Here is a 26,439-nt window from a genome sequence, read left to right as displayed (position 1 = left end):
CTAAATGAGATTATATATATATTATATATATATATATTATATATATATCTTCACATGTATTTGTATATATGTGAAGTTTTAGAACATGCAATTCATATATGCACCAAATATCAGGGCCCCAAAATATATGAAGCAAACTGACAGATTTGAAGGGAGAAATAAACAGTCCTACAACAATAACTGGAGACTTCAATACTCAGATTTCAATAATGGACAGAAGCCAGACAGAAGATCAGTAAGGAAACAGAGGATTTGAATAACACTATAAGCCAGTTGGAGACCTAACAGATAGATACAAAACATTCCCTACAACAAGAGAATACACACTTTTTCCAAGTGCACGTGGAATATTCTCCAGGAGAGACCATGTGGTAGGCAACAAAACAAGTCTTAATACATCTTAAAAGACTGAAATCAGGGAGAAGAAGAGCAGGATGGCAACTCTCTATTTGCTCCATCAATCGTCCCCCTCGGCCCCCACCCCTACAGGAAAACCAAGTTTGACAACTATCTGCACAAAGGAAGCAATTTCATAGCAACCAAAAATCAGACACCAGCTTGGCCACAGTGGAGGAGAGCACCAAGAGGGCTCTTGGGTTCCCTGATTCCAGGCCTTGGCTCTTAAGTGGCCTTTCCGGACCAACCCTGAGCCAGAGGGGAGCCCACTGCCCTGAAGGGTGAGTCTCAGGCCTGGCAGCATTCACCACAAGCTGACTGAAGAGCCCTTGGGCCTTAAGTGAATGCTGGTGGCATCCTGGCAGTCCTCCCTGTGGACCTGTGGTGGTTGCCATGGTGTGAGGCTCCTCTGCCTGTGGAAAGGAAAGGGAGAAGTGGGAAGGACTGTGTCACATGGTGTGAGTGCCAGCTCAGCTGCAGTAGAAGAGAACACGAGGTAGCCTTCTAATGTTTTTGACTCCAGTACCTGGCTCCCGGAAAGCATCTCTATCTGCCCGGGGCCTGGGGAAACTTGCCGCCCCAAAGGGAAGGCCACAAGCCTGGCTGGCTTCACCAATGGCTAACTGTAGAGCCCTGGGGCCTTGCGTGAATACAGGCAGTAGCCACGTAGTGGTTACAGCAGGCCTTGGGCAAGACCCAGTCCTGTGCTGACTTCAGGTCTGACCCAGCACAGTCCCCGTGGTGGTGGCCACAGGGGTGCTTGTGTCACCCTACCTGTAGATAAGTTATATTTCATCAAAATTAAACACTTTACTGCATCAAAGGACACTCTCAAGAATGAAATGACAATCCATAGCAGAAAATATTTGCAAACCATATATCTGATAAGAGGTTAATATCTAGACTGTGTTTAAAACTACAACTCAACAACAAACAACTCAAATAGAAAATGGCCAAAGGACTTGAATAGACATTTCTCTAAGAAAGAAACACAAATGGCCAATAAACACATGAAAAGATGCTCAACATCACTAATCATTATGAAACTATAAATCAAAATCACAGTGAATTACCACTTCACACCCATCAGGATGGCTATAATAAAGGTTGCAGTGAGCCGAGATGGCACCACTGCACTCCAGCCTGGCAACAGAGCCAGACTCCATCTCAAAAAAAAAAAAAAAAAAGAAAGAAAAAGTAACAAGTGTTAATGAGGATATGGAGAAATGGGAAACTTTGCACATTGCTGGTAGGAATGTAAAATGTTGCAAATTCTGTAGAAGACAGGTTAGCAGTTCCCCAAAAAGCTAAACACAGACCATGTGATTCAGTAATTCCACTCCTAGGTATATACTCCAAAAACCTGAAAGCAGAAACTTGAACAGATATTCTTACACCAATGTTTACAGCATCATTATTCACAACAGCAAAAAGGTGTCAACAACTCAAATGTCTATCAACAGGTGAGTAGGGCCGGGCGCGGTGGCTCATGCCTGTAATCTCAGCACTTTGGGAGGTCAAGGTGGGCGGATCATGAGGTCAGGAGATTGAGACCATCCTAGATAACATGGTGAAACCCCGTCTCTACTAAAAAATACAAAAAAATTAGCCAGGCATGGTGGCGGGTGCCTATAATCCCAGCTACTCAGGAGGCTGAGGCAGGAAAATGGTGTGAACCCAGGAGGCGGAGCTTGCAGTGAGCCGAGATCGTGCCACTGCACTCCAGCCTGGGTGACAGAGCAAGACTCCATCTCAAAAAAAATAATAATAAAACAAAAAAAAGCAGGTGAGTAGATAAAATGTGGTATATACATATAATGGTATATTATTCAGCCTTAGAAAGGAATGAAATTCTGGCACATGCTACAACTTGGCCAGACCCTGAAAGCATTACGCTAAGTGAAATAAGCCAGACACCAAAGGACAAATATTGTATGATTCTATGGAATAGGCAAATCCATAGAAACAGAAAATAGATTAGAGGTTACTAGGGGATGAGGGGAAGGGAAACAAGGAGTTATTGTTTGGGGGAACAGAGCTTCTGTTTGAGGTGATGCAAAAAAAATTGGAAACGGATAGTGGTGATGGGTGTACAACATTGTGAATATACTTAATGCCACTGAATTACGCTTAAAATAGTGAAATCACCAACAAAATCCTACATGCAATTGAATTCTGGATCTTGTTAAGTATATCAAACCTACGAAGAGGAAAGGTATAAAGAAACTTGAGGATAGTAGTAACCTCTGAGCAGGGAGGCATTCCTGGGAGTTTTCATTTGCACCAATCACATTTTATTTCTTGATCTAGATGACAGGCACATGTGTGTTTGTTGTTGTGTAGTTTTACTGAAGGTCTGCAGTAAATGACAATAATTAAAATTGACAAGATCAAGAGGCAACACAGGAGCTTCGCCAGGGGGCAGCAAGCCTACCCTGCAGGAGTGAAGACAGACGCCTTCTTCCTGAGGTGGCGGCAGGTCATTTCCTCTTCTGGGTCCCAATCATTTGAAAACCCCACCCCGTATCACAACTCTGCTCCAACACCTCCCCTTGACACTCCCACCCTCCCCACATGAGGGAGGGGCCTGCTACCCAAAGGGACCTCCTTGAGGACAGGGACTCCTAAGCTGCTAGCATAGTGCCCTCTCAGGCCCGCAGGCTGGGTGGGTGGGCAGACTGACTGGTGTGAGGCAGGAGTTCCAGGGAAGCAGCCCCTTCCACTTCCCTGGGCTGCCTGGGCAGGGAAGGAGCTGCCTGGCATTGGCAGGATGGAAGGTGGGCAGGAATGGCAGCAGGGAAAGACAGGATAGCATGCGTGTTCATTTCCGTGTGTTGGGGTCGGAGTCCTCCCTGCCATGGGTAGGGTCTGAAGTTGGTGAGGTAGCATCCAAGGCTTCCCTTTCGACTCTGGGTGCCTGCACGCCCAGCCCACTCTGTTTCCTGAAACCAACCATGTCCAGGCCCAGTCTAGTGCCTGGACCAGAAGAGGAAGATGTGGCTTTGCCCACTGCCATGCACGAGGAAGAAGAGACTTTCGCCTGCTCTACCTTCCAGTCAAGAGGAAAAGACTCATGTGACATGAGTCCTCCAGTGGCATTGGGCAGCCCCACCAAGCCACACCTTCCATCTAGCCGGCTGGCCTTGGTGCTGGACACCTGGTCCCTGTAGCGCCACTGTGTGGGAAGCAAGGCTTTGGTCAACTCGAAACCCCCACCCCCAATGCCAGTGATGGCCACAGTGGGTGGATCAAGAAGAGAGAGGAGTAACAAACATGGGGGCCACCACGTCCTACTGGTTATGGCTGATGGCTTTCATTGCCATAGCCCTTTGTAGCATCAGCTAACAATTCTCATTTCAAATTCTCAAATCAGTAGTCAAAAATTGGCCAGGCACAGTGGCTCAGGCCTGTAATCCCAGCACTTTGGGAGGCCAAGGTGGGTGGATCGCTTGAGGTCACAAGTTCAAAACCAGCCTGGCCAACATGGTGAACCCTGTCTCTACTAAAAATACAAAAAAATTAGCCGGGCATGGTGGTAGGCACCTGTAATCCCAGCTACTCTGGAGGCTGAGGCAGAAGAATCTCTTGAACCCAGGAGGCAGAGGTTGCAGTGAGCCCAGATTGTACCACTGCACTCCAGCCTGGGGGGACAGAGCGAGATTCTTTCAAAAAAAAAAGGAGCCAAAGACTGCTATTGACAAGTTTGCTAAATTTTGTGGTCAGAAAACGGATTGCTTTATACAACAAGACAGATTTCCACGTAATTTTGAGGATGTGGCCAAGTGCACAACATATTTTATAACTTTGGTGGAGTGAAGTTGCAAAAGGATCATGCCCAGAAGAAAATGCTTACGCACCATTCCAGGAGTACCCACACTTGCAACACGTCTGCCTGCAGAGTCGCACAGCTAGGGTACTGAGGAAGCTTCCTGAAAGGGCCCTCCGCGCAGGCCTCCCAGCAGCACTTTCTTCCTCACCACATCTTGGTGTGCACACATTTTCTTTCTAGCTCTTGGCCAGTGAAGTGTACTGTGCCCTGTAAGATCAGATCCTTTGGCCATTACGGTCCTAGCTTTCACTGGTCACCCAAGAGGAGAAGAGAGAACTCTGCAGAGAGGCCGGGCCACACCAGCCTAGTCCTGCATGCAAAATGATGCCTAAAACTTGCTCAGCCTTTGAGGAGCTCAGGCTGGACAAGGCCACTGATAAATAATGATTCCACTCTGGGGACAACCTGGGAGCATATCAACATTTCCAGAAAAACAGATGCAATTTAAAGGTATAGCCCTTTGTCTCAGCAATCCTCCTTATAGGAATTTAATCAAGAGAGAGATCTGCACAACCATAGAAAACAAGCACAAGGGGCCTGTCCCTGTGTTGTTTACAGTGGCAAAGAATTATAAACAACCTAACACTCCCCTAATAGGGGACTGCCCATTAAAAAGTGAGTCCATCCACATGAAAGGACCCTGTTAACACATTTAAAAAGTGGCCACCATAGCCCATTGTGGACAAGGCTCAGGTAGTCCTAGCACAAAGCTCAGCTACTCATGAGCTTCAAAGCCCAGAAAGTTACTTGACAGCCCTGAGCCTTGGCCCCCTGAAGTCAGCACTGCCCCAGGCTTGCACTTGACCTTCACACCTGTCACTGTGCCCACGGGCCAGGCTGATGATGACAGTCTTTTGGGGAAACTGCAAAACATGTGGTAAGGGCCATGGCCACCTGTGCCCATCTGGGGGTCATTCGCCAAAGGAGGATTCAGGGCAGGTCACCTGCTTTTTTCCATCTGGCCTTCTAGCACTGGCTTTGACCTGCAATCTGTGAGACCTCGAACAAGATTCCCTACATGCTAGGCTGGGCTTTGTGTGGGTAAGAACACACTGCTCTGTGGCTGCCTTTGTCTGATCATACAGCTCCATTAAACCATGGGACCAAACTGAGTTATATTAACAGGAGCAGCTACCCCTGCTGAGTACATCACATGGGTTATCACATTTAAGGCCCCAAAGGTGCTGGGTGGGGTGGAAGGTCTTCATCATCACTCCGTCACCATCAGCCCCATGTCACGGAGAGGGAAATGAGCCTGAAGAGGTCGAGCCCCTGCCCCATGTCAAGCCAAAGGCTGGTACCCCCTCCACCACAGACCCAACCAACAAAGCCACATCACAGGAGCCAAAAGGTGATAGTCAGCACGCAAAAGGGTGCAAGACACCAAGTTCCCATGCCAGGGGCCCCAAGCCAAGAAGGCTTGGCTGCTTTTCTACAGCCCAGCAGAGCCTCCCAGGAGCACAACCGTCTGAATACCCAGCCCTGTGGTGGGCTGAGGGGAGTGCAGTGCAGTGGCCCAGGGTGGGAAGGATCCCAGTTTGAGAATAAGACCTGGCTGGGCCCAGAGGTGGTGGTGGTCCAGGGAGTAACCCTGGGCAGCTGCTCCTCCCACATGCCACCCCCAACCCAGGCCTCCACCTCCCTAAGACAGTGGGACAAGCTTCCTCATGGCCCCCCAGGCCCTCTTGTCCTAAGCCCAACCAGACCAGGCCCCTACCTCTGTAGCCATCATCCCACTGTGAGCATCACTCCCTGGCATCCAGGTGCATGGTCCACCTTCCCTTCCTCCCCAGGGCCTTTGCACATGCTGTTCTCTCCTCCAGGTACAGGTCCTAACCTCCTTTCACCTATTCACTCCTCACCTTCCCTCAGGCATGGATTGCCCTCCTCACCACTGACCACATCCATCCTGGGACTTCTCTGTGCCACTTACTGGGACCTCAACAGGCTAATAGTGAGATGAGCTGTGGAAAGCCCACATCCCTGGCTGAGGGCTCCACGCCCTTGCCTCCCGCCGTGTGCTGAGCCTGGCCTGAGGCTGGTGCTGCGTCATGCTGGCCAAAGGGACACATGCAGGGGATAAGGCTGCATGTGGCCTACAGCAAACCCAACCTGGGCAGTCTGAGATGTGGATGCTGAGCTCATACACCTGTGCCAGGACCAACAGAAGGCAGCCCTGGGAATGTTCTGGATCCAGACCTGGTGATGGTTACCCAGGCGTACACACAGATCAAAACCAACACGATGGACACTTCGTATGTCTGTTGCACCTCAATTAAAATGTTTAAAACAATTTTTTGAAAGCATTTTTCTGGGCTGAGGCAGGATTGCTTGATGCAATTGAGGAGTTGAAGACCAGCCTGGACAACATAGCAAGACCCAGAAATTTTTTCTAAAAAAACTGTTTTTTAATTAGCCAGGCAGGGTGGTATGTACCTATAGTCCTAGCTACTCAGGAGCCTGAGGCAGGAGAATCACTTGAGCCCAGGAGTTCAAGGCTGCAGTGAGCTAGCACTGTTGCACTGCATTCCAGCATGGGCAACAGAGCAAGACCCTGTCTCTAAAAGAAAAAAAAAAAGGGCATTTTCTTCAGTGTCAAGTTTCTCTTCTCTTCCCAGGAATCTCATCTCCCACACATTGATACATAATTAACAACTGAATTGGAAACTGCTACCTGGGAGATGATTCTGGACAGTGTGGATGAGGCCATACCACTTGGCCCCTTGTGCCCTGGCTGCTCGGGCATAGCCCACGTGTCCTCTGGATCCTCCTGGTGAAGAGGGGCAGATGGGACTGGGCTGAGGCTACAGGCTGCCAAAAAAACCCGAGGTGGAGCCCTGAAGTCTGACATCGCATCAGAGCTCTGCCAGGCTTCACCGTGTGACCCAGGGCAGGGGTTTCCTGTTGGTAAGGCATGGGCGCTGGCCTCTGCGGGCACCTCCGATGCCTGTGGCGCCTCTGAAGTGAGTCTGCCCTCCTGCCTCCCCTCTGCTGCCCCACAGTGGGTGCTTCCTCAGCCTGGGAACCTTGTGCTCCACATTCCAGGCCTCTGCCCTCTGCACACACCCCTCCACTCTCTAGCTGCTTCCCCACTTTCTAAAACCTTCATGGTGGTCTACACCAAAAGCAGAGTGTATGTAAGGTGGGAGGCCGGGCGCGTTGGCTCACACCTGTAATCCCAGCACTTTGGGAGGCTGAGGTGGGCAGATCACCTAAGGTCAGGAGTTCAAGACCAGCCTGGCCAACATGGCAAAACCTCATCTCTACTAAAAATACAAAAATTAGCCGGGCGTGGTGGCACACACCTTACAGTCCCAGCTACTCGAGGCTTAGGCAAAAGAATCGCTTGAACCTGGGAGGCAGAGGTTGCCATGAGCCAAGATCATATCACTGCACTCCAACCTGGGCGACAGAGTGAGACTCTGCCTCAAAAAAAAAAAAAAAGAATGTAAGATTGGAAACCTGGAGTTCTAACACCCAGGCAAGGGTGGGGGGCCCAGGCCGCTCAACCTCCAGGGACGGCTCCTCAGGGTCGCCTACTGTTTGTTTTCCCTTGCAGGCGTGTCTGTGGATCCAGTCTGTGCAGGTGCTGTGGGCGCCCAGCCATGGGTAGGAGGCAGGGTACAACAGAGGTCGCTGCTGGGGAGACCCGAATCCCTTAGGGGCCCCTCCCAGAGTCAAGCACCTGATAGACTAGGGGATGGGAGGTACAGTGCCTCAGGCTGGCCCCTGAAGAAGACTGGCCACTCCGCTCCAGATGTGAACTCTCTGCACTCCGGGCTGCACTGTGCCTGGGTGAGTGGGACCTGCAGCACAGAGGGCCTTGGGTGAAAGTGGGGAGGTGGGTATGGGTAACCCGGAGCACAGCCAGAGGCAGACCAAGGGCATAGAAGGCACTGGTGTCCCAGCTCTTATGCAGTAACATAGCAGCGAGAGAAAGACAACTGCTGTTCCCTCTCCAGGGAGGTTGAAGGCTCTCCTCATGGGCAGGCTTCAGAGGCCACGGGTTACCAAGCTCCCACCTGGCGGAGCCCATCCATGGAGCTGCTCTTCCTACCATGTGCATTCGCTTAGAGTGGGGGAGAGCTGGAAGCTCCCAGAGCCAGGTACGCCGCAGGTACTCAATAAATGCTTATCATGTGACTGGTATATAAAAATGCACTATCCAGGGAGGAAAAGCAGACACAGAAGCGGAGGCCTGGGGGTAGTAGCTTCTCTCATAAGGATGAGGCTGGCGCTGCAGAATCCGCCCACTTTTGTCCACCCCTTGGACACCACCTGGATCAGCCCCCATCATCTCCACTGGGACCCTCCTCACAACGTCCTAGCAGTGTCCCTGCTACTAGTGCTGCCTCCTCAGGCTACCCCAGAACCAGCTCTCCACAGAGCAGCCAGGGTGATGTCAGAACAAGGGGGAGCCCGGACCAGCAGAAGGAGAAAAAGATATGAGCGAGGGTCAGCTGGGGACTCACCAAGGTGACTTCACACACAGGAGGCAATTAAAAGACCGACTTCTCTACATAGTCCAGGCAGGGGTCTGAACGGCAGAATGCAATACCACCTACAAAACATCCTTGCCCAAAAGTTCAAACCTGAATCTGATCACACGTCTAGATCAATCCACCGACTCACAGGAAACGCAAAGGTCAGAGCAACTTGCAAAGGTCCACCACCAGCAGAATCCAGGTGCAGGGAAACCCCACACAGTTCTTCCACAATAAATCCAAGTATAGAACGGATAAATGAGAGAGAGATGAGAGAGAGGAAGGGAAGCCTACAGGCTGTGAGAGGAGCAAGATCCAACCATGAGAATGTGCTGCTCTTCACTGGACCCTGGTCATTTGAACACTGAGTGCGTATGTGAGGATGTCAAGAAATCATTATTTGTCAGACATGACTATGATTCTGTGGTTATGTTGTTTAAACTCACCCTTTCAGGAACCTTTGTACATTGTTTGTGGGAATGCAAATTAGTACAGCCACTATGGAAAACAATATGGAGATGCCTCAAAACACTAAAAATAGAAATATCATATAATCCAACAATCCCACTACTGGGCTGGGTATATAGAAGAAAGCAAGTCAATATATCAAAGAGATATCTGCACACCCATGTTTATTGCAGCACTATCCCCAATAGCCAAGACATGGAATCAACCTAAGTACCCATTAATGGACAAATAGATTTTTAAAAATGTGATCCATATACACAATGGAGTACTATTCAACCATCAAAAAGAATGAGCTCCTGTCATTTGCAGTAACACGGATGGAACTGGAGGTCGTTACGTTAAGCGAAATAAGCCAAGCACAGAAAGTCAAAAATCACATTCTCACTCATGGGGGGAGCTAAAAAAGTGGGTCTCAGGAAGATAGGGAGTAGATGGGTAGTTATCAGAGTTCAGGAAGGGAAGGGAGGATGGGGGGTTAAAGATAGACGGTTAGATAGAAGAAATATCTAATATACAGTTAGATAGAAGAAATGAGATCTAGCGTTTGACAGGTCAGTATGGTGACTGTAGTTAACAATCTGTTATACATTTCAAAATAACTAGAAGAGAATAATTCAACTGTTTCTAACTATTTCTAAAGATAAATATTTAAGGCTGGGTGTGGTGGCTCACACCGGTAATCTCAGCACCTTGGGTGGCAGAGGTGGAGGTGGGAGGATTGCTTGAGGCCAGGAGTTCAAGACCAGCTTGGGCAACACTGTGAAACCCCACGTCTACAAAAAATTTTTTTATTAGCTGGACATGGTGGCACACACCTGTAGTCCCAGCTCCTTAGAAGGCTAAGGTGGGAGGATTGCTTGAGCCCAGGAGTTCAAGGTTACATGAGCTATGATCTTGCCACTATACTCCAGCCTGGATGACAGAGAAAGACCTTGTCTCAAAAAAAAAAGAAAAAAGTTATCTAGGATTTGGCTTACAGTCACCCCAGGGATTAGGGGGACATACAAAACAGGACCCCCACGAGGTGATGCTAACAAAGTTATGTGATGAGAACACAAAATTCCCATTTCCATCATCTCTTCTGGCTAATTTTATACAGGTTTCAAATCTTCCATGATAAAAGGGATTTTTGTAGTTGTTGTTTGTTTGAAATCTCAGATCCCACTAAAGGAGTGAGGGAAAGCAGAAAGGTGGGAGCATCTCTGTGGCACAGGGCCTGGCCGACGGCGAGGGATTTCCAACGATTCCCCAGAAGTTTGGGGTGTTCTGCAAATGCTCATTGCCAGCTTTCTTTTTCAAGTAAACTTTTAACCCGTTTTTTTGAAATCTCAGTTAAAAAATACCCACCTCACATCCAGAAGTGACAGGATACGGTGCACTCTGTGACCGGGGCTGGCCTACGCGCTCTTTGTGATTGTCTGAGAGAGATAAGTACAGAATCAAAAGTCAGAGGGTAGAAACTTTTACAGTTTTATCATTTGACACAGCAACCTATGTCTGTTGAGTCTAATAAGCAGATAATGGGCTTATCTTTTTATATATCTTCAATTTTATTATAACAATTTTCATCATATTTTAAAAATTGGCCCATGAAAGATTAAAATTTTAAAAACAATCATCTAGTCTTTCCCCATGGACAGCTTGAGAAGCACTGTTATGGACCAGACATGGATCCCCTGGAGACCCCAAATCCATCAGCTTAGGAGGTTGGCGAAGAGGTGCCAGGACAAATCTTCCCTTCCCACCGCCTGCTGTGCCGACTCCAGTACTTCCTATAAACACATCACAGGCGCTGCAAAGCCTGTTTGATTTTCTGCGCTCATTGGCACACTTCCACACCAGTACAAGCAGAGCCACTTCCAGCAGACACCTCTGTCACCCAGGCTGGAGTGCAGTGGCAGGTTCACAGCTCACTGCAAGGTCCAGGTTGTGTGCTGGGTGCCCCTGCTGGTCAAAGCACCTTGGCCAGCCAAGGTTAGCCAGCCAATTTTCACACACATGCCCACTGCTGTTTCCTCTTCAAACTTCTGGGTGGGTTTAACTGCAGAGGGTCCTAAGATTGCAAGGTGAGTGTTTGAAAAACTGACTGCTTCTTTGTATCAACTGGAAATCACTCTATCACTAAAGTACTGAAATTAATCAGGAGCCGGGGCTAGTGTAAGACATCAACCTGCACCCATGGCCCTAGGTTTCTAGTGTGCTCCTGAAAATGGTATCACTGTTCTAACTATGATACACACACACACACACACATCACAAATATAAAGTTATAAAATAAACTCACAGGCTGGGCGCGGTGGCTCACGCCTGTAATCCCAGCACTTTGGGAGGCCAAGGCAGGAGGATTGCTTGAGGCCAGAAGTTCAATATCAGCCTCAGTAACATAGCAAGACCCCATTTCTAAACAATAACAAAAGAAAGAAAAAATTAGCCAGGCATGGTGGTGTGCACCTGTAGTCCCAGCTACTTGGGAGGGTTGCTTGTGCCCAGTGAGCTGATTGCACCACTGCACTCCAGCCTTGGCAACAGAACAACACTCTGTCTCAAAAAAAAAAAAAAAAAGGAAAGAAAAGAAAAGCGCAAAGCTAAAACCAAACCACATGGTGATTTTATCAAGTTCACAGCATGGCCTGAGTTTCATCCTCCCTCTTCTTACATAGCCTCACTCATCTTGTCTCTTCCTCCATAAAGTGTGGAATGTGATGCTACATCTACGACCCATAATATTATTAATAACAAATAAATTCAAGTATCACGGATCAAAAAATATACCACCGATCCTGTTGCATGTGCCCAACATAGGGCCCAACGTAGGGTGACAGGGTGGTCCTCCTTGCAGCCCTATGAGGCTAACTTCATCACCCCTGTTTACAGATGGAGCTTTGAGAGAACGACAACAGTACCTGTCTCTTCTGCGTTCGAGGCTTTCTTTGAGACCCCAGTGTGATAACAGCAATGTGAAAATCAATGCAAGTACCCAGGAGACAAGGCACAGGGACCACAGCCATGAACAGAACATATGTATGTGATTTCAAGGGGTTTTTCCTAGGAACCAGGAGGAGTGGGATTAACGCTGAGTTAACACCTGGCCTGAGTCTGTGGGCTTTCCTGGGCCAGCCCCTCCTACTAGAGCAGAGAAAATGTGTTTTGTAGCCCTGCTGGGTACAGTGGGGTGCAAGCCCTCAGTGTGGCTTCAGGGTCTTTCCCTCAAAGCAGGCATTAAAATTAAGCTTAACCAGCTGGAGCAGAACATGGGGTTGAGGGAGCACCGAGGCCAGGAGTGCTCCCAACAGTTCCTCTCCCAGCTCAGGCTCACCACCAGGGGCCCTGGGAGACAGCCAGTATGGGCCAGAAACGGCTCACTCTTCACGAGACAATGAATCCACTGTTGACCAGCCAGGGCCTTGATTAATATTTGCAAAAGAACGAAGTGGAAAATTCCACCTGTGTGGGTGGAGGCTGGACCCGCAGGACATGTCAACAACCCTGATGGCCTTGTTCTCCCAGGGATGGATCAGGCAAAGAATCAAAGGTCTGAATAACAATGACAGAATCTGGGGATTACCGTGATTCTTGGGTCCTAGGGAATTTCCCTTTTTTTTTTTTTTTTTTTTTTTTTTGGTTCTGCCTCTCCTGCTCCTAAATTTACACAGCACTCTTAAATCCTTCAACTTGCTTTCCTATCTGCTGTTTTGCTGTTTCTTCTGCGTTTCCTAACAGCCCTGCTGGGGAGGCAGAACTAATGTCAGCCCCAAGTTACAGATGGAGAAACTGAGATTCCAAAAGACCAATAGCCTCACTCGAGGCCAACAGATGGTGAATGAGTCGCAGAACCAGGTGGTCTGGAAACCAGGCATCTCACTACGCTGTGGCTGCACAAAGCCTGTCCCTAGGGTCTGGGTCAGGGCCATGGGTACTTGACCCAGTCAGTGATCTTCCAGGCTCTGGCAGAGGCCCTGACCTTTGCTCTGCCTGTGAAGAAAGAGGAGGAAGTTCAAACCAGCTCCCCTGGGTGGGCAGGCTCAGGCACTGGCCTTGGAGGAAGGTAGGTGTTAATTTATTCATCCATTCAAGCATTTAATGAGCACCTACAAAGCCCCCCGGACAGGAAGGCACACTGTCTGGTAGCTCTTTCAGAAACCCAGACCTAGCAGAATTTATGACTGAAGGGAGAAGGTCAGAAAATGTCCGAAGGTCGCTTCTCTCATAGACTCAAATCACTTCATCGCCCCTATCACCACCCCATTTTACAGAAAAGGAAACTGCTCTGAGAAGAGCAGTGACTTGCCAGGGCCTCTAGTTCAAAAAGCCACAAAGTTATCAGGCTTAGGCAGCCAAATAAATTGTGTCCCTTCCAGCAGGCCACCCGGGACCTCTCATGCAGGGCCACTTGAGGCATGGCCTTCTGAGCCAGGGGGGAAAACCCCCCGAGGGGAAAGGCAGACACACCCTGTTTGCCCACCTCAACCTCCAGTTGTGGCTGCAGGGCCCTTCACACCCTCTCCTCCACTCCACAGCCCCAACTATGGAACTGAACCAGGTATCACCCCATCCCTAAGCCCCAGGGGGCCAGGGCAGTGTCATTCTGAACCCAGAACAGCAGGAAAGCCACTTGGCCTGGGTCTTGGGTCTCTGCCTGGCAGCCCCCGCCTGAGTACTCCTCCTTCTTACAGCTCAGCCACCTCCAGACCACCCTCACCTGACACTTCCTCCCCTGGAGAAAGAAACTCAGCCCTTCTCTTTTTACAAAACCCCCTCCCCTTTCCTCTTGCCAAGGCTACCTGTGACTGCCACCAACCAGCCTCAGTGCCCTTGGTCTCTCTGCCCCATCTGACCCCATGAGCTCCTCCCTCACTACTGGGCTTTCCTGCTGCAGCCCCTCTTAGACCTCCCCACCTCCTCGGGCAAGCTCTCCTCCCCAGGGCTCTATCCTCCTCTCCTCTCCTCTCCACTGCCCCCTGAGAAAGTGACTCGTGAACTCTGTCTCCAGGCCTAACCTCTGCACCCCTGGTTGCCTCAAAGCCCGTGTACCGAACACCACCAAGCTCACCACAGCAGGGCCTGCCCTGGCACACAGCTGAAAAGCCAGCACAGCCCAGAGCCTGGCCCACAGCACAGAATCAGATACTCACGGAATGAACGCATGTTAGTGAATGGCTGCCTGCTCGCTCGTCTCAGAGGGACTAGCCCTCTATTTGCCCTGCACAGCCACCCAGGTGGCCTTTCTAAAACCAAAAATTGATGACCATTTAAGCCTGTACCATTGTTCCTCAGCACCATGGGACAAAGTTCACAATCTTGAGCTTGCAGACGAGGCTGTTTTCATCTGGACTTCCGCAGTAGGGCGGGCACTTGTGTCCTTGAAAATACTTCTCACTGCACTCATCCTCACTCTAGGAGTACCCATCAGCCAGCACCCATGTGTGGTTCACCTTTGCACCCAGCAGGTATTTGCTGAACAGGAAGATGACTATTAGAGCTGAACATGTTCTCAGGGGCCACAGGGCCCAAAGCAACTCAGAGAGGTGGAATGAGGGGCTCAGGGTGGCCCAGTCCCAGGCAGGGGTGCGGCCACAACCTCAACTGAGTTCCTTGGTCAGGAACCAGAGCAATTCTCTGAAAATGCTACCTGCAACTCCACACATATGCATGCCAGAGCCCAAACCCCTGGCTGATCCCCAGTCCAAGCGAGCCTTAACCAAGCTGGCAGGTGGGCCAGGCCTGGCACACAAGTAGGGCCTCAGCTAAAACAGCTGCTTGACAATACAGCCTCTCACCAGCTGACAACACATCCCTAAGTTCCATACCCCTCTCTAGGTCTCCGCCTTCTCATCTGTAGAATGGAGCTAATTCTGCCTACAAGTTTAAATGGCCCTGAGTTGGTCACCACAATCCTGTCGCTTGCAAACCGAGGGGGCTGAAGCAGCAGTTCCAGCCTCTGTGACTCCACTGTTAGCCCAGCTGATCTTTGTGAACTTTCCCCCAAACCACTGTGTCTCAAAGGATGGTCCCTGGGCCACCCACCCACGAATTACGGGGACGTGGGCGGAGGCTCGTTAAATGCAGATCCCCGGCCTGACCCGGACCTGCCGTCTGGATCTCATTTTAGGCGGCGCTCAGAGATCCCGGGCCAGGGAAACTTGAGAACCGCAGCTCCAAATCGCCAGTGCTGACGGCTTCCGCTTTGGGAGCCCCAGGTGCTGCTGTCCGAACTCACTTGGTGGAAACAGACATTTACCAGAAAGCCTGGGGTCGGGCAGCGGGCACTCCTACCGCTCTAACACCTCGTAGCTGAAAGAACTCGCTCCCTCAAAGGAGTCAGTGCGTTTCGGCAGTCCGCGTTCCACCCGTTTCGCTTCGCGGGGCGGGGCGATTGTGTAAAGCGGGCCCGGGTCTCGGCCTCCAGCCCGGCCCCAAACCTCCGACCCCCAAGCCTCTCCGGGCTTCCGGCCGGGCGACGCTGCTGCGGGGTGGTCGGGGCGCGTCCGCGGCTACTCACCCGGGGCGACTCGGCCGAGGGCCCGACAGTTGGGGTCGGAGCGGGAGGAGCGGGTGGCCGCGGCCCGGCCCCTGCCCCGCGGCACTTTAACCGGCGGCGCCGGCGCCCCGCGCGCTCTCCGTGTCCGGAAAGGGGACGCGGCAGTTCCGACCCGGTCGGCCCCGGAGCCGCGAGGCTAGCTGGGCTCCGGCGGGGGCGCGCGAAGCCCGAGGGCGGGTGCAGCGCGGACACCTGGCTCACTGCACGCACGTGTGCGCGGGGGCCGGCGCGCGCCGCGGCTGCCCGTGCTCCGCCCGCGCTCGGACACGGCCCATCCCTCCGAGCCCCAGCAGGCGAGGGCGCTGCGACCCGCCCTAGCCTGGGAAGGGGCCAGCGGGCCCGCCCTCTGTCCGGGTGGCGGGAATGGGTCCGCGCTGCGAGAGGCGGAGCCGAGAAGGGGCGGACCCGCGGCGCCGGCATAAGAGCGCAGCGTGCGGGTGGCCTGGATCCCGTGCAGTGGCCCGGCGATGTCGCTCGTGCTGCTGAGCCTGGTCGCGCTGTGCAGGAGCGCCGTACCCCGAGAGCCGGTAAGCCCCCGCCAGCACCCCTTTCCCCATCTCCCGGCCCTCGAGCCCAGATCCTGACGTCGTCTGACCCGCCAGTCCAGGCTGCCCCGAAGGCGTGCGCGGACCGCCGGCTCGAGGGGCATGCCTGCACCCTCGGGGCAGCCCCGGACATCGGCGTCAGGTTGCTTGAGTCAGGGGCGTGGGAATCAGACAGACCCGGTCTCAGACGCCACTCTGTACTGTTGGTTCTGTCATTTATGCTCACCAAGTTCCAAGTCCCAAACGGTAAAACGAAGGGCAGTACCGAACCCAGCAGGGTCTCTTAAGGAATAACGACATGGCCTGCAATTAGCGGCGAAGGGCCTGGCACGTAGTCAGCACTCGTTATTGTTACTTGGGGTCTGCTCACCTGTTGGGGCACAAGAACTGTTTTTCCATTAGCACCCCCTCCCTTTTTGGCCATATTGATTGCCATGTTCACTCGTGAAGGCAGTTTCCTTTCTTCCCCAGTGCCCTGAATGATCGAGGGAATCTTCCGGGTCACTGAAGAGAAAATAGTTCATGCCCCAAATAACCTTTGAAATGATACCCCTGCCCTCTTAGAATAGCATATAGCATCAAGCTCCGTAGTCACCTGCTGGTGGACAAACCCCATTCACTGTTTCCTGATGTCTTCAGCTCCTATCCTTCCCCTCTGTGTCAGTTCAGAAGCCCTCTTGGCTCTTTGCGCTGAAGGGAAGAATTCATCACTTTTACTGTAGTTGCTACAAGGCCAACAATTTGAGCTTGGTAGAATTTAGGGTTGTTGCTTGGCTGGTCTCACCGGCCCTTTGATAAGAACTCAGCTCCTGGTATGATGGCTTATTTGTTAAAAATAATAATAATAATAAAGTCTGGCCGGGCGCGGTGGCTCACGCCTGTAATCCCAGCACTTTGGGAGGCTGAGGCGGCTGGATTGCCTGAGGTCAGGGGTTGGGGAACAGCCTGGCTAACATGGTGAAACCCCGTCTCTACTAAAAATACAAAAAGTAGCCGGGCATAGTGGCAGGCGCCTGTAATCCCAGCTACTCAGGAGGCTGAGGCAGGAGAATCACTTGAACTTGGGAGCCAGAGGTTGCAGTGAGCCGAGATCTGCGCCACTGCACTCCAGCCTGGGTGACAAAGTGAGACTCTGTCTCAGAAAAAGAAAAAAAAAAAAAATCTGATGATATCCCTTAGAGTTCATTTTTTAAAAGACAAATAAATGATTGACAATTTTGCCCAAACTCAAATCACTCAAACCATCAAAAGTCTTAGGAGGTCTTAGAAGGTGTTTGGAAATGTGGATGCTCAGCAGGATACTCCAGAGCTGCTGGACGTATCACACTGAGTCTTGTCATTTGAGCTTGCTGCTTCCCCAAGCCTCAGTATTTTAGGTTCAGTATTTTATTCCAGAACCAAAGCACAAATTATTTTTTCTTATGAAAAAACACAAGCAGCTAACTTCAAACGATTTAGTACCAGCCTTTCTTGAACACTAATAATTGCTTATGGTTTCCTAAATTGCTCAGTGAGTCCTTTTGTGTTAGAAGGGGAATATTTTAAAGAACCTGAGGAAAGTACCATGGCCTGTATTCAGAGCTTTCTTTTGTTCATCTCCTTAGCATAGCTACTCCTTAACCTGGGGTAGCCCAGTAAATACTCCAGGCTGTCCTAAAAACCTAGAGTTAAACATTAGAGTGTGAAGGGGCCTCACATCGCTCCCAAGTCATCCCCTGCTTGCAGCAGGGAAGGCTGACATCCAGAGACGGATGGAGACCCACCTCTGGTCTTCAAGTGAGGTTATGCACTGGCTTGAGATCAGATATACGGATGGCTAATCCATGGTCCTTCATAAGCCTAACAGTGGGGCAGCTTAGTTCCTCCCTAAGCTGTGAAGCAGAACCAGTTCATCTTTTCTTTGAAAGTTTGTCACTTGTATATGCATTTAAGGGGAAAATGGTGTTCTGCCTAGTTTGGCAAAGGAAAGCTTGTGGTTTGCTGGCTTCAACATGACGCTTGGTTTTTTTCTCTCCCACAGACCGTTCAATGTGGCTCTGAAACTGGTAGGTGCATTAGAGAATGGGTATTTGGGGCTTTACATTGAAAGCACAGTTGGACTTTTAGGAGGCCTAATATAGGCAATAGGTCATCGAAGACCAGACACAGGGTGAACCATTGCTTTATTGGCTGATGCAGATGAAGTCTCTGTCTGCTCAAAGCAGAACTCTGGGGCTCTGTGGGAATGAAGCCGTGTTTCAGACAGGCTGGCCTCTTGGCCAGTCAGGATGGGACTTGCCATACAAGGTGGAAAGTGATGCCTGCCACTCTGCAGAGGGAGATCAAGGCCGTGGAAGGAAGGTCACTTAGAGGTGGGACCAAGAAGCAAATGTTTCATAGGAGAGCGGGTGTTTGAGGTGGTGGCATTTGAAGAATGGGTAGGCTTCTGCCAAAAAATGTGGGTAGGAAGAGTAAGCTGGAGGAGAGATGGCACCAGCAAAGGTTAGGAGGTGGGAAAGTGGGGGTTGTGTGGGCCAGCTGGCTAGAATCCAGGACCGAAGCCTTAAGAAGGCAGGCCTGGCTCTAATAAACATGTCAAATACACTAAATGTATACATGTGTACATACACAGGCACCTGGAGTGGTCCCAAGTGCTCCGTAGGTGAAAGCCAGGAGGTTGAGAGTACTTCTCGATTGCGCCACTGCACTCCAGCCTGGGCAACAGAGCAAGACTCCGTCTCAAAAAAAAAAAAAAAAAGAGTACTTCTCTTAGATCAACATTATCTCGGCTATAAATCAGCCAGCACTAAGAAACATTTGGCCTTTGCAGGAAGAACTGAGGAATTGGGTCAGGCGTAGTGGCTTATACCTATAATCCAAGCACTTTGGGAGGCTGAGGCGGGAGGATCATTTGAGTCCAGGAGTTTGAGATTATCTTAGGCAACACACTGAGACCCCATCTCTACAAAAAACAATTTTTTTTAATTAAAAAAAAAAGAAGTGAGGAATTGTGAATGGGGGAAGGTTTGGGGTGAGTCACTGAGAGGAGATGGCATGGCATCAGACTGGGCTGGGAAGGACAGTGTCATGGAAGTCTTGCTTTTTCCCAGGGCCATCTCCAGAGTGGATGCTACAACATGATCTAACCCCTGGAGACTTGAGGGACCTCCGAGTAGAACCTGTTAAAATTAGTGTTGCAACAGGGGACTATTCAATTTTGATGAATGTAAGCTGGGTACTCCGGGCAGATGGTAAGTTTGCATCCATCAGAGATAACGCCCGAAGTGTCTACTAAATCAGAAATGTGCAGACTATATGAACCATTAATTCACCTCCTAGGCATAACCAACAGAAATACATGCATACATGCACCAAAAGCCACATACTAGGATGATCATAGTAACACTACTCATAGCAGGCAACATTAGAAAGCACTCAAATGCCCAACAGTAGAAAGGAATCACCAAATAAATTCCGTTACAGCAACAAGAATGAATGATCTGTAACTACATACAACAATATGGATGAATGTCACAAACATCGGAAGGCAGATTCAAAAGAGTTTGTACATTTATATCTGTGTGCATGCCTGCAGGCATACATGCCATATGATCCAATTTACAGAAAGTGCCAAGCAGACAAAACCAATCTAGTGTTTAGAAGTCAGGATAGTGGCCAGGAGCGGCGGCTCACGCCTGTAATCCCAGCACTTTGGGAGGCCGAGGTGGGTGGATCACTTGAGATCAGGAGTTTGAGACCAGCCTGGCCAATATGGCAAAACCCCGTCTCTACTAAAAATACAAAAATTAGCCAGGTGTGGTGTTGCACACCTGTAATCCCAGCTACTCGGGAGGCTGAGGCACGAGAATCGCTTGAACCCAGGAGGTGGACCTTGCAGTGAGCTGAGATCGCACCACTGCACTCCAGTAGCCTGGGCAACAGAGTGAAACTCCGTCTCAAAAAAAAAAAGACTAGGCGTGGTGGCTCACGCCTGTAATCCTAGCACTTTGGGAGGTCAAGGCAGGTAGATTACTTGAGGTCAGGAGTTCAAGACCAGCCTGGCCAACACAGTGAAACTCCATCTCTACTAAAAATACAAAAAATTAGCCAGGCATGGTGGCACATGCCTGTAATCCCAGCTACTTGGGAGGCTGAGGCAGGAGAATAACTTGAACCCAGGAGGTGGAGGTTGCAGTGAGTTGAGACTATGCCATTGCACTCCTGCCTGGGTGACAGAGAGACTCTGTCTCAAAAAAAAAAGTCAGGGTAGTGGTTCCTGCTGGGGTAGGAATAACTGAAAGGAAGTATGAGGGGCACGCCTGAGGGAGTTTCTTAACCTGCATACTGGTTGCATGAGTGTCCCGATGCATCAAGTGGTACACTTACGATCTGTGTACTTTTCTGTGTATGTACTTCATGGAAGAAGATAAGGTAAGGCCAGAGATGATTTCCCCCACCCCACTCCAGTTTAGGGAAAGCACTGGCTTAGATAGATTACTTTTCCACTTCAGATGACATCATGAAGCTTTTGGCATTTCCCCAAGATTATGCTGCAAGGCACCATATGAGTTCTTTCAGTGAGCTGCTCCTGGGATCCTAATGCCCATCCTTTTGGTTTCCTTCTGCTAAATTCAGATCGGAAAGTCTACCTAGTCAAGAGTCAAGAATCCATGAGTGCCAGGCACAGAGAGAGGAGTCACCTACAGTCTCCACCCAGGAGGATTCAGAGGGGTAGGGGAGGCAGACACAGGCACAATGTCAGGGGAATCCCAGAAGGGAGCTGTGCTTCATCTGAGTGGGATAGGGCAAGAGGAGCTGGAAAGGGTCCCTGGTGAGGTTGCTTTAGGTGAGATGCGGCCATAAGGGTTTGGGCCCTTATCTGGCACAGAGTCAGCTCTTTGTCGGCTGTGGTTATAGGCTGTGGTGCATGAGTGAGTTGGGCTTTAAAAGAGTGAAACTTGAAGAGGTAGATAATGGGAGGAAAGGACCTTCAGGGAGAAGAACCAGCATGGATAAAGGTGCAATCGGAACAGGTGTGATTTGGTGATGACAGTCTTGGAGGGTCTTTGTGGGTCTCCCTGAGGCCAGCCTCTTCCTCTTAAAAGAGACCCAGAATAGTGCAGAGCTATAGCCACCTTTGCAGGCATCCTGTGAAATTCAAGCTGACCTATGAGGAGGAGGGAGCTTGGGCTTTGGAATCTGAATTCGTATCTGCTGCTTGCTGATGAGTTTTCTAAGTTTAAGCAGAGCTCCCTGAAACTTCCTAAGCCTCACGAACCCCATCTGTAAACTGGAGACAGTGGTGCCTACCTTTCAGTACTATTGTGAATATGAACTGAGACAAAAAGTAAAGCATGTTAGTAAAGAATCTAGCATCAAGTCAGCCACACAGCAAGGGCTAAATAAACCAATGCCCTCTTGCCTATCTCGGCAGCCAGCATCCGCTTGTTGAAGGCCACCAAGATTTGTGTGACGGGCAAAAGCAACTTCCGGTCCTACAGCTGTGTGAGGTGCAATTACACAGAGGCCTTCCAGACTCAGACCAGACCCTCTGGTGGTAAAGTAAGCACTTTTTTGTTTTTTGTTTTGTTTTTTGAGATAGGGTCTTGTTCTGTCACCCAGGCTGGAGTGCAGTGGTGTGAGCATGGCTCACTGTGACCTCAATCTTCTGGGCCCAAGCGATCGTTCTACTTCAGCCTCCCAAACAGCTGGGACTACAGGCATGAGCCACCAGACCTGGCTAATTTTTGTAGTTTTTGTAGAGAGAGGTTTCACTGTGTTGCTGGTCTTGAATTCCAGTGCTCAAGCGATCTGCCTGCCTCAGCCTCCCAAAGTGCTGGGATTACAGGTATGAGCCACTGCATCCGGGCATAGACATTTTTATGTATTTGGCTAATTGTTGCTGAAAGCTATGCCCTTTGTTTGGGGAGCATGGATGATGTGCTGCTCACACGGGCTGCTAAATAGCTATGACTCAGAGCTTAGAGCAAGATCCCTTGGTTCAAATCCCATTTTCAGCTACTTCTCTGTTTTGTGCCTTTCGTAAGTCAGCATCTGTGGGTCTCAGTTTTTCCCTACCAGCCAAGGGAAGAGAACTGGACTTAAATTATATCCTGGCTTTAAAACTTTACATTTCTCTGATTCTGTAAATTGTGTAATGCCCGTTCTCTAAGTAGACATTGGTTGGAGACCTAAGTTTTCACAGAGTAAGTAATGAAATACAAACTAAAAGGGCAGCACACTAAGGTATACTGCTTCTGTATTGCAGTGTTTTGGGAATTGAGAGTTCCTTGCTTTGCCTTTCAGTGGACATTTTCCTACATCGGCTTCCCTGTAGAGCTGAACACAGTCTATTTCATTGGGGCCCATAATATTCCTAATGCAAATATGAATGAAGATGGCCCTTCCATGTCTGTGAATTTCACCTCACCAGGTAAACTTCCTCACTTGTTTATTATTCTTTGTCTTGCTGGGATGCCTGCTTTGGGATATGTACAGTGAGAGCCCAGGGAACCCTGGATAAGGCTTTTGGCCTTGCTAAATCTCAGTTCCCTTGTGTAAAGCATGGACACAGTAGTAACCATACTTTACCCACAGAGCAGAGAGAATAAAGTCAGGTAAAATGTAGGAAAAAGCCTGTTCCTGTGTGCCAGGCACTGTGCTGAATACTTGACATGCATCATCTCACTTAAGCATCTCAGCAACCCCAAGGTTGGGATAGCTGCATTTTACAGATGAAGAAACTAAGAGGTTAAGTCACTTTCCCTGGGTGACTTATACACACAGTAAAAGTGAAGCTGACATTCACACTTTGGTCCTTCTAGAGCAATGCACCTGAGCCACTCTTTATATTACTGATGCAAAATGTTTGTTCGTTCCAGTCTCAGCTTTCTAGAGTGGGCTGCCTATGGCTGGGCCTCTGAGAATCTACAGACTCCATTTGGCTTGTCCCCAAGCTGTCCATGAGAGGCAGGGTGGTCCTGAGTTGGATGCTGGGCCCTTGCCCCAGCTTTGTGACACAGGACCAGTTCTCTGGTACAACAGCTGCAATGTCACACACAGGGCTGTGATGAGGATGAGACAGGATGGTGTGTGTGAAGGGTCCATCTGAGCCGAGTCACCCATACCCCCATCCTGTCATCTGTCACAGGCAAGGCATCAAAGCCAAACAGTAATTTCCAATTCACTGCTGGTCTTGGAGATTATGGTCCAGGGTGTTTTTGGTGCTGCACCATTTACTACACGTGGTTTCCAACTTTCTTGATGACAGCAAACCTCATTTTGTTTTCAAATAAGCTTTTTTATTTTGGAATTCTTTTATTATTTATTTATTTATTTTTTTTTTTAGACGGGGTTTCACTCTTGTTGCCCTGGCTCGAGTGCAGTGGCACCATCTCAGCTCACTGCAACCTCCGCCTCTTGGATTTAAGTGATTCTCCTGCCTCAGCCTCCCAAGAAGCTGGGATTACAGGCATGAGCCACCACACCCAGCTAATTTTTGTATTTTTAGTAGAGATGGGGTTTCACCATGATGGCTAGGCTAGTCTCAAACTCCTAACCTCAGGTGATCTGCCCACCTTGGCCTCCCAAAGTGCTGGGATTACAGGAGTAAGCCACTGCGCCCAGCCTTATTTTGAAATAATTTTAGATTTACAGAAAAGTTGCAAAGATAATACAAAGAGTTTGCATATACCTCTCACCCAGCTTCTCCTATTAACGTCCTGTATTACCATGATACATTTGTCAAAACTAAGAAACCAACATTAGTACATGTCTGTTAACTAAACTCCAGACTTTATTTGGACTTCACCTGCTTTTTCATGAATGTCCTCTTTCTGTTCCAGTTGCATTTAGTCCCTGTGTGTCTCTCTTCTGGTCTGTAACAGTTTCTTAGTCTTTGTTTTTCAGAACCTTGACAGTCTTGAGTTCTGACCAGGCATCCTGTAGAATGTCCCCCAGTTTGGGTTTGTCTGATGTTTGTCTCATGATTAGACGGCGAATTCATAACACAGAGGTGCCGGGTCCTTATCTCATCCCGTCAGGGGTCCATGGCACCCACATGACACCAGGATGGGGGTCACCATCAACACTAGATTAACATGGGGACTGCCAGACTTCTCCATGTAAATCTACTGTTTTTCCCAACTCTCGTTTTTGGAAACAAGTCACTAATTCTACCCCACCCTGGGGTGAGGGTAGGGGAGTGTTAGGCTTCACGTCCTTGAAGGGGCAGCATCTACAGATATTACCAAATGTCCTTTTCGAATGATGGATGGTTTTTGAGTCTTCTCTTAGGGATCAAAGATACTGTTTTGATAAAGGCTGTATTTAAATTAGACTCTGGTTATCACGTCATGGGCAGATGTTCTCTGTTTAACAGTAAAATGTTAGAGCCCCATAAAAAATTAGCCGGGCGTGGTGGCGGGCACCTGTAGTCCCAGCTACTCAGGAGGCTGAGGCAGGAGAATGGCATGAACCCGGGTGGCGGAGCTTGCAGTGAGCTGAGATCGCGCCACTGCACTCCAGCCTGGGCGACAGAGCAAGACTCCGGCTCAAAAAAAAAAAAAAAAAAAAATTTAGAGCCCCCATTTGAATTTGCCATCTTACATCTGGAATGTTTTGGCAATTTGTTGCAGGTGTGGTATGCGTATGTGTGTGTGCACTTGGCAAAGGGGGTGGGGCAGAGATACCTTTTTCTAAAATGTAAAAACTTTCATTCAAATTTCCAGGCTGCCTAGACCACATAATGAAATATAAAAAAAAGTGTGTCAAGGCCGGTAAGTAAATACAGCATTTGCTTTTATTATTTGAAGAAACTTGTAACTTGAGACAGCATAGCTCTCTTCATCTTTGCACAGAAGAAACTGAGCCCTAGGGGAGAGTCGCGTATCCAAGGCACCCCCGACAGTGGTGGCAGAAGCACCTATGGCTCCTGATCTCCAGCCAGCACTTTGCCCACTGAGTGCAGCAGCCTGTCCAGAAAGGGGTAGACCCTCAGTACATTTATATAGTGGAGGAACAGTCACAAAGAACCACCCCCACCCACTTGGTTAACATTTTAGCCCAAATGGCTCAGCAGTGCCAATCAAAGGCTCTTTCTGATTGATGGGAGTCCTACGAGCCCTTCCACCTGCTCAGACCCTACTAGCACCGCCCACCTGTGGCCATGGGGACCCTAAGAACCTTCTGTTTGGATTAGCAAACATTCAAGGTGGGAGTGTGAGTTCCCTAAAGGACTGGCCCACAATTACGCTCTCAACTTGTGTCCTCAAACAGGATCACTTTTCACAGGCTAGTGAATTTTACCCCTTGAATTTCGTAGTAATCCCCTTTAGGATTATCAGTCCCTAGTGCCCAATTTCCAAGGGTTTGTGTAAATTTCTGAGTAATATAGTGTTGGAATGCTAATGAGGCTAGTGGTATTTGGATCAGTCCAGAACTTTTAGGCACCCTTCACCGCACAAGGCATCCCTGGTACTCTGTCAGACAGCTGTCCATGCTGTCCTTGCTAGAAGGTGGATTTGGATGCTGAGCTTCCCACCGAGGGTACACAGAACACTGCAGGTGTGAGGTCAGAGGGCCTTGAAGTCAGTCCTGGACCTGAACTCCTAAAGACAGTTCTGAGCCAGGGCCTGAAATGGTCTCCTCAGTGGAGAAGATAATTTCTGCTATTATACATTGTGTTCCTGGAAATCAACCCAGTCCTTATTTGCAAGTCACATGAATGAAACGACTGACTTTTTCTGCCAGAGCAGACCTATCAGGGTATATCCTCTAAGCTATGAGCCATTTCCTTCTTACTTTGCATCTAGTGAAGCTGGCAGAATGGTCTGATGGATGAACCTCCTGGAACACACAAAATATTCTAGTGGTTGTAGTCCTGATCGTGAATTCACTTCCTCTATAATCTTAGACATGTTTTCCAACCCGTGGCTCCTTCTCCCCATCCTGGGAAGGAGAAAATACTGACCCTATCCCTTAACTCAAAAGAGAGGTTGAAAACAGCAGTGAGTAGCAGAACCAATCCGTGCCTCCCACCACACTCAGCCCAGGGAAGCTGTTTTTAGCAAAGCAGCGATGTGCGGATCCCCAAACTGTCTTGGGCAGCAAGTACTTTGAGACTCTGGAAACAATGATAAAAAGTTCACTATGTAGCAGCGTCCCTATCTCTTGGACATTGTTCCTGAGAACTTGGATTTG

The 26,439-nt window shown here is 49.4% G+C and overlaps 2 protein-coding genes across 4 annotated transcripts in view; one reads left to right on the top strand and one right to left on the bottom strand.

Moving 5' to 3' along the window:
• CHDH (choline dehydrogenase) overlaps positions 1-16,064 on the bottom strand; it is a 33,656-nt gene extending 17,592 nt beyond the window's left edge. Inside the window, exons 1-2 of one of the 2 annotated variants that reach the window (XM_030811607.1) lie at positions 15,677-16,064; positions 10,525-10,595 (exon numbers count right to left, since the gene is read on the bottom strand). The gene's annotated coding sequence lies outside the window, so the exon portion shown is untranslated. Of the gene's footprint in view, positions 1-10,524; positions 10,596-15,415; positions 15,462-15,676 lie in introns of those variants that run through there. The other variant, XM_030811608.1, reaches the window with a different exon arrangement.
• Positions 16,065-16,149: 85 nt separating this feature from the next.
• IL17RB (interleukin 17 receptor B) overlaps positions 16,150-26,439 on the top strand; it is a 19,306-nt gene continuing 9,016 nt past the window's right edge. The window contains exons 1-6 of one of the 2 annotated variants that reach the window (XM_003257199.4): positions 16,150-16,242; positions 18,281-18,305; positions 19,350-19,490; positions 21,674-21,801; positions 22,546-22,672; positions 24,969-25,016. In XM_003257199.4, the coding sequence (XP_003257247.2) occupies positions 16,183-16,242; positions 18,281-18,305; positions 19,350-19,490; positions 21,674-21,801; positions 22,546-22,672; positions 24,969-25,016 (529 nt within the window). In that variant the 5' untranslated portion in view covers positions 16,150-16,182. The remainder of the gene's footprint in view (positions 16,243-18,280; positions 18,306-19,349; positions 19,491-21,673; positions 21,802-22,545; positions 22,673-24,968; positions 25,017-26,439) is intronic. The other variant, XM_012498640.2, reaches the window with a different exon arrangement.

The sequence above is a fragment of the Nomascus leucogenys genome, chromosome 4 (assembly GCF_006542625.1).
Source record: "Nomascus leucogenys isolate Asia chromosome 4, Asia_NLE_v1, whole genome shotgun sequence".
In the NCBI taxonomy this organism is placed as follows: Eukaryota; Metazoa; Chordata; class Mammalia; order Primates; family Hylobatidae; genus Nomascus; species Nomascus leucogenys.
This window is presented reverse-complemented; position numbering and strand designations above follow the sequence as displayed.